This window comes from Etheostoma spectabile, chromosome 4 (genome assembly GCF_008692095.1).
Source record: "Etheostoma spectabile isolate EspeVRDwgs_2016 chromosome 4, UIUC_Espe_1.0, whole genome shotgun sequence".
Lineage (NCBI taxonomy): Eukaryota > Metazoa > Chordata > Actinopteri > Perciformes > Percidae > Etheostoma > Etheostoma spectabile.
This window is the reverse complement of record NC_045736.1, coordinates 10,535,387-10,543,923: the sequence shown is the minus strand read 5'-3', so window position 1 is coordinate 10,543,923 and position 8,537 is coordinate 10,535,387. Positions and strand designations below refer to the sequence as shown.

Below are 8,537 nucleotides of genomic sequence, written 5' to 3'. Positions count from 1 at the left end.
CGCACACACACACACACACACACACACACACACACACACACACGCACATACGCACACACAGAGGATCCAACCAAGGCCACACGCAGCCACTCATGGCTCATCTATACAGCTGCCATTCAGATGCGTATAGCAGAGGACGTTTGATGGTTTTCTAATCTCGGGAGCTGCCACTGGGAGATGGGGCGAGCTGACCCCTGTCATCCCCACAGTGCATCTCAAACAGCCCCACATCTCCATCTCAATCTCCCTCTACTCGCTATCTCCGTCTACCATTGTGCCATCCACCTGCTCTCCAAATGTCAGGACGAATGCGCCGCAGCTGCATCCCCACCCATCCCCAGGGTGGGGGTGACCTGCTCTGTTGCGGCTTGGTATAATGTCATGCTCCCCCTGGGCAAGGGTTCCACGCTGACCTGCTATGTGGAGTGTGCAGCAGGCGGATGTATCAACAGAGATATACTGCATTACAGGGCTCATTACAGGCCAGTAAACTGGAGGAACCCACGTACTGAAACTCCTGATGAGAAATAATGAGGTAGAAAATACAGTGTGTAGGTCCAGTTGGATTCGATCAAAATCTTCCCCCAAAATGTTTCCGCGTCTGAAATGTTTTGCCCTAATTTATGTTGGTGAACTGACAAATGAGGCACTAACTGACCTGTGGAACAGCCACTAAAATCAATGGCTTGCTATGCAGTCAGGCTCAATTCATCTGATGATTCTCCTCCTTCCTCTATTTTGGTCCCTCTCTTCATCTCGCGTTGACTATGTGTCCAGACTGATATCTGCTGACCTTCAAAATATATTTTGCTAAAAAACACAGAGCCCTGGAACCAATAAAATAGTGTAAAAGGTCGAGAAGTTTGACTTGGTTATCTTTTTGAGGCTCCATAGAAAATGTTAATAAAGAAACAAAGTAATTATTGGTTGAACATAACATGAAAAGGCCATACAGTATAAAGACAAAGTGCTTTTTTTCAAATCATCCAGCAATTTCCCTTTTAATATTTCTTTACAGATGTGAACAACAAAAAATATATTTCCTTATTCAAAACACAATGACTAAATGCACCCCAGATTTGAAGTTGAACTGTGTGGAATTACATTATTTTGAATTTCTAAAATATTCTAAGGCTTTAAACACTTGAAAAATAACTTTGCTGCCTGGTTTTCTTCAAGACCTATCAAGCATGAAAAGCTCTGTTCACTGCTTTTTTCCCTCCAGGCTGGCACAGGTAATTATTTTAATTTATCTAGTAAGCATATTAAAATGTACACGTTTTATTAATGAGACACATATTAATATATCTTTCCTAAAATGAATCTGCCTGGGACATTAGATAGAGAAAAAAAACTAAAAGGTGCAATATGTAATACTGACAGCTAGTGTTTAAAATAGTTACTGCAGTACAAATTCAAAATACTGGACAGAGTTGTCTCCCCTGCTCCCTCCTACCTGGACTCAAAGTTCCCGTTGGTTGCCAGGCTGAGAGCGCAGCATCCACGACAATGTTGCTAGACACTTGTTTCACATATATTACTTCACAGCACAGCGGAGTGGCTAACGTTAGAGGCTTAGAATTACATTAGGAACCGCTAATAAATTCCACAACCTCGCCGTCCTTTTACACATTTTATTGGCTTAGAATTACGACTGCTAATCCCACTGCTAACTCACAGTCCTCTCTTCCCAATTTACAGCCCCGACTCTTGGCTTAAAATGACGTCGGCTACGGGCCGCTGAACACGCTGCGCGTTGTAAACAGCCGTGGGCCGCTTCCCTGGTCTTCCGGTAATCTTAGCAGTTAGCGAGGTTAGCATGGTGGCGTTAGCCAGGACCAGTCGGGATCACTTTACTGCCTGTGTCTCAATTGTTTTTGCGAGTATGTAAACAACTCAGGTACTATAGCTATATAATTCAATGTGAGAACACAAATGTTGAAATGACATAACATTCCTGTCCCTAGCTGTGATAAATTAGCCTAAAGCTAATGCTTACCTGTTCAGGAGGAAATTAGCCAACTCTGTGTCCTTTTGAGCTCTAAGCTGTCTCCATCTTTCAAATACATCTCCAATATTTACCTGGGTTTGTTAAGTCTCTGGTCACGCAACTGTCAGAAACATGCCCTTTTTTATGTTGGGTAGTCTCTATCTCTGTGATCCTGTTCGTTTGTTTGCTGCTTTCATGGCTGTACTAACGTTACAGCTGTAGCGCTGGCGTCACGTTTTTACAGGTATTTCTGGCTATCAAACTGGGCAGTTGATAACAACACACAGGCCAAAAAACAAAGAGAAATTCCATCACGGAATGGAAATTACAAAAGGTGAAAACACTGGCATTAACATTGTTGTCAAAAAAGATAGTATTTCAACTTTTCATGTTTCCTTAATATCTGATGATGCATTGAGGTCATTTTTAGATTTATTACAGTACATATATTACCTATTGGACCTTTAATGTCAGTTAAAGGCTTTTTTTAAATGATTGTTCGATTCTGCCAATCATTTGGGCTTCGGATAATCTGTTTGTTCCTATTATGAAACACTGAAAATGAAAAGGAGGAAAAAAGTTAAAGCCAATTTGCATAGAATACAAAAAAAATCCCCTGAAGCATGAAAATCAGCTTGAGAATGAGCCATTAGAGTGCATCACACAGTTTTTTTAGAAGTCTCTACCATAAGCAAATATGGAAATATTCCACTGAATTCAAATGAGAGCCAGTGCACGGTTTCATCTTATTAATAAGGCAGCATGGCCCCTTGTGTGCATGTGAATATAGAACGGGACCTTGATTCAAACCCAACATAAACCTGAGCTCCAAAGTAATTTTGATTCCAATTTCTGGTGCTATCCATGAGCCATATGGCTTAATGCCTTATATTTAAAAGTGTAACAGAGTTTACGACCTGTAAACGTCACTGCTTAGAGCGATTTCATCTCAAAAGGGGGAGCTGCTGCCACGTCGCATAACACAGCCTCAGTGGGAAATGTTTTTTTCCACGCCAGTTTTCTTCTCTACCGCATTTCAGCGTTTGCCCTCGCAGACACTGACCAACAACCCACAGACAGCATGATTAGTGTTTTTCAAACGAGACAGAGTGAAATAACGTTGAGAAAAAAAGTATCCAAGTATCTAAATAGCTGAGTTATTAGGCCGCCATTCGACCTGGTAACATCATCAGTCTAAATCCTATCGACAGGACCAAAACAAATTGCACAGCCGAAGGGTACTTGTTATCACTCTCTCGCTCTATCCAAACCACTCTCCTCTCACCCTTCCTCCCCCTTACCACTCTTTCATGACTAGCTAATGAATGCAGATGGTGCTCTGGGGGGGTGCAGTGGTCTTATTACAGGGGTTATGTGTGCGCGCCGTAAGCTCAGCATGCTCCAGTCGGGCTATGGTTAAGGTTCAATTGCTTTGGCGAAGCCCCAACCTCAATAAACAGAGGGGCTAAAGAGGTTTGTTTACCAGGCCCACCTTGACTTAACCTCCGTAGCTCAGGGACAGGCTGCGTGATTACCTAAGTGTCAGTGCAGCCCGGGGAGAACGGGGCCAGCCTACATGTGTTGGCCCCCTCTCTCCCTTCTAATAAATCACAGGAATAAGTGTGCAAAGCACAAGAGTGGGACAAACAAAAAAACCAAAGAGACAGTGATGTAAGTCTGGAGATTAAATTGCTTCTCCAACAAATGTTGGCAGTCAAAGGTGGGATTTACCTCTCTACCGTCAATCTACAATCATCAAATATATCCAGAAAGAAATGAATGTATTGATTTAATTATCACATTAGAAGGTGAAAAGTAAACATGAGGTTCCCCATTAATGTTGTAGAGCTGCAGTGACCAAAAGTTTGTGGACACATGGACACATTTGACCAAAATTATTCATGCTGTGGTAGCAGCCCCCACACTTCCCAGAAGGCTCTACACAAGACTTCTGAATCAACCACAACAGCATTAGTGAGGTCGACCGCTGATGTTGGCTGATAAGACTTGCAATTGGTGGTGCAATTTTTTAGGTGGAAGGTTTAGGGTCACCACCTTTCTTTACAGACCTCACTTTGTGCATGCAGGCATTGTCGTGTTGAAACAGGAAAGAGCATTTCCCAAATGTAAAATATTGTCTAAAATATAATTTTGTGCTGTAGTAGCATTTTCCTTAATGTAAACTCTGTAGCCTAGATGGAAGCATGAAAAGAAAAAAAAAATTACACACCAGTACGTGGACTGGGTACGTGTCCACTTTCTTTATGGTATATTTTTCATCTCATGTTTCTTGCATGTATTCATGAGGGAAAGGGTAAGAGAAGGTGCTTTTTACTGTCATAAAAGATGCTGAGCTATACACACTGCCTTTCACATCCATATTGCACACTTATTTTGACAGGGTTTTGACATCTCAGAAACCAAAAACATGCAGTAGTAGCTCAGTAATAGCTTCCTGATTTTCCTGATAACTTTTCAGATCCGCAGCTTTTTAAAGTTGCTGTTAAATGGATGTCTGAGCACGTCTTGTTCTTTTTCTTGTTATTACAGAGCAGTAAAGTACATTTTCTTGAGCATGTTAAGTCATGAAGATAAGTATATAGTGTATACTTTCTAGTAATAATACAAAGTGTGGATTGCATGCCAATCAATTAGAAATGAACAATAACATATTACTTACTTAATATACCCTAACTATACTCAAACTGTAGTCTCTCCACAGGTGAACCTGAAAGGAAGCTGGCGAGCTAAATGGTAAAATGATTCAGGAGCTGGTGAAGTCAAACATTAGGCTGACAGAGAGTTAATTCTACCGTCACAACTTTTTCTTCTTCAACTTGATCTGAAACACACTTCAGCAAGACGCTTTGTTTCGTATTATATCTACCCTGTCGCGGCTCACTATTTTGATGCCCAATCAAAGTCATTTGCTGCTCACGTTGTTGTTTTCAGCTAATGTGGAGCCGTTTCCCTCCAGCCATTGGGTGCTGTTTGTCCTTCAGTGGAATAAGGCTCATTATTTCGATGTGTAGTCACAGTTTCTACCGATCCACCCGGGGATCAGGCCATCTCTCCTTAAGGGAAATCACTTTGAAAGGTCTTGTCCCCTGCCACACAAATGTATGCACATACTGACTTGCATGACTGCCCAAAACGCAACCTTACAGTACATCTGTGCTTTTGCTGGTAAGCAGAGAAACCAAAAAAAAAACTCAACTAATTACATTGGTTTCAGTGAGATAAACTGTGTGCGACTGACCTGCTATGAAGAATTGATTGTGATGTGTGTTTATTTAGTGAGAGAACTTTAGTTGTATCGTATTTGTTACAGTATGATGCATCTTACTGTCTTATTGTGATGATTTATGGTTTCTTTTTAATAAAACCTTCTCAAAAAGCAGTGAAAAGGAACATAGAGAGTCGGTTTAACATGGATGAGGTTTTAAATTCCTAAGAAAATTACATAAATGTAGGTCCGCAGGGACAATCAATGAGAAATGCTCTTCCCTCAACGATTTCTAAGTCATTACAGTCTTTGTAGCAAGACAATTAAAGGATAATGTCAGTGATCTGTATATATAATTACTTAGTTTGTTTTTATTTCTGCATGAAATAACTATCCTAACTATATCCCATTTGCCAGTTTGATGCTCATTTAGACTTTTCATGGGCAATAACTTTAATAGGGACAATGTAAATGAATAAAACCAGTACTTTCCCTTAATCCTCAGCTTCTCTAGTCAAGCTGTTAGTATCAGCCAGTCGTAGCAGACTTCGGTTGGTTCGGTCATGATACCCTGGAGAAAATAACAAAAAAGAACACATGCAGTGTTGTACCTATGTGGCTTCTGTGTGACGATGCGCTGGTCAGTTGTCCCCACAGAGACACCATACAGACAGTCAGCAGCAGCGCCCTTCTGCACATGCTCTGTAGGTCCCTTTCCCGCATTCTGAAAAAAAAGAAGGCAAAAGATAATCAGCAGTCCGCCATATTTGCATCACCAGACGCTCAGAGGTACAGACGGGCTCACTTGGGCTCACGCCAACAGGCATCTGCTTGGCAGTCAGAAGTGGTCAATTATAGTAACTCCTGAAATCCCAAAGCTGGGATCTACAGAGCTTAATCTGAACCTTTGCTGCGTTGAGGAGAACCCTACTGCAGACCACATATAAAGTTACATACTGCCAGGAAATAAATAAGTACAACAACAACACAAGCATTATCAGTGGATTCCTCACTGTGCTGAAGTAAATCTGCATTAAATATTGCAGCAAGTTCAACTTTGGTAAACTTTGACATGTAAATTTGCACTGTTGGAGAATGTCAAGTTGTCCTAACACTGCTGAACTTTGGGTGCAGAATCCAAAATGGAGGATCTATGACGCTTATTAGCTGTGCTACTTGATGCAGCTGTTGTTAACCTCATTTGTTGGAGTACTAAAAAGCGATGCAGTACTCAAGTCCCCGACTCAGACTTGAATTGTTATTATTTTCCGGATTCGTGACTCGAATTGGACTCGCGCACTGATGACTTAGACTCATTGATTTATGAAATCAGATTTGCAAGTTGACTGAAGTTTTCAACTAATTTTATGTGTAATAGGCAGTGATGGAGTAGTCGAGTCATGGGCTCGGACTTGCATCGCTATTCTTTGGACTTGACTCAAATTCAGGTACTAGTGACTTGACTCTGTCTCTATTCTTTGGTGAGTCAGCCTCAAACACTGGGAACTCAAGACTCGATAGGTGATTCGACTACAGCACTGGTCCAAAATTAATTTTTGAAGTGTAGATGAAAAAAAACATTTTTTTACCCACCAAAATATTACATTGCGTGTTTTTTGTATTATACATTACAAAGCTTTATGATTGGGGTTGCAAGTTCTGCTGGTTTATCCTCCGATTTCATCATGCTTTCTTTTGGAAGGCTGCCAAAAAAAAGAATTCTTTCACTACAGTAGTGCACCAACAAGCCCTGCGAGTAGTCCCTATTTCTCCAAATCTCAAGCACCAAATACTTGTGCCTTCGTCTGGTGTGATGGGCTTTTGTTGGAATATCTTACCTTGGAAACTTCACATTTGTACATTTTCTTTAGCAAAAAAAGTGTTGATTTATTGCATGATGACTCAACAAACATGTTGCCTACTGTATGTGCTGTGCACATATCTAGCTGCAAACCTTCAACAACCAGCCAGTGAAACTGTTTTTTTTTTTTTCTCTCTCTTTCTTCTGGTGGTGGGGTCTAGGAAGTATAACGTTAGTGGAGGTAGGCTTGTCAGGAAAGATATCCGTCTTTCTTAAGGCATCAGACAAAAGCCTGAAGCTGGGACTAATAATTGACATAGGCCTTTTTTTCCCCCTTAAAGACTATAGCACCACACCACAGTCCCTCACCAGTACACTTTTTGTACCATGGCACAGTGCTGCTGCATATAGGCCATTACCATGGTATATTGCTTGTACCATAGGAAGTACCATGGTAAAACCATCCATTATCATGATAATACCATATTACTTTTTCTGTTATGGGATTATTAATTAATGAGGACTAGTTAGCCCCATTAATCTGATTTAAATTACAGACTCATTACTAATCTCACTAAGACACATTGAGCAAAGTGAATGAGGCCAAACTACACATAAATGAAATGTGTTTAGTGGTCTGAAGATCTGTAATGTTTATGGAGCTCTATTGGTGCTGTTGATGTTCAGACTTTATCTTGTGTGCAGAAAAAGCCTATTTAACCAGCATAACTCTATTTTTTTTTTTTAGCTTAGTGGCTTCCTCGCGAGATATTTATATTTGCAGTGTGAGCTTGAGACCGAATTCAAAGCGGGCGACTCACGCCAAAAGTGTAAGAGTTGGCATCCGTGTACAAACACACTGCAATTCATAATACCAATTTAGATCTGGAGACAGCTAGAACAAATGAAGTCTGTTTGCTCCCTCTCTCTCCCTCTCTCTCTCACTTGCTGCCAACCTGCTACCTGGGAAGTGAGTAATGCTGTTTGTGTGGTCTGTCTTAATGTGCTAAGCTCAGTAATCTTTATGTACTTTCAGAGGGCTGTTGTCCAGTAATACTCTCCGTCGGAGAGGCCTGTGGAGAGCGGAACAAGCTATGCAATCATCGGCTCATCTTACTGCCAACAGAACTGGCCTCTTCTCTCGTGAGAAAACGGCCGCAAATCACAGCTCTGCTTTGAACGCTGTTCCAGTGCATCCAGTCAAATTAGTAAAATGCTTGCTTTCGTGAAAAGAGATCGTCTCTCGCTTATCTGGCAGAGGCTCGCGTATGAGGGAGATGTTTTCGCTGTGACTGCCTTTGTACTGACAGCCAGAGCTGGGTGAGATCTTAATGAGAGGCTCCATCAGACAGTTGACACAGTCAGGATGTTATGAGCACACAGACTGTAGACAAACATAAACAGTGTCTGAAACATCACCAATGGATTACTAAAGGGAATATTTGAAGCCTGGAGCTTAGATTTACGCTTCTTCTCATCTGGTCAGGTGTTGAAGCCAAATGATCCAACTTTAAGGCAAA

The 8,537-nt window shown here is 41.2% G+C and overlaps 1 protein-coding gene across 1 annotated transcript in view; it reads right to left on the bottom strand.

Annotated features, from left to right (window-relative positions):
* The window catches only part of tafa3a (TAFA chemokine like family member 3a), a 96,898-nt gene that overhangs the window by 27,154 nt on the left and 61,207 nt on the right, over positions 1 to 8,537 (bottom strand). The window contains exon 2 of the mRNA XM_032514081.1: positions 5,828 to 5,940. Within this exon, the coding sequence (XP_032369972.1) occupies positions 5,828 to 5,939 (112 nt within the window). The 5' untranslated portion in view covers position 5,940. The remainder of the gene's footprint in view (positions 1 to 5,827; positions 5,941 to 8,537) is intronic.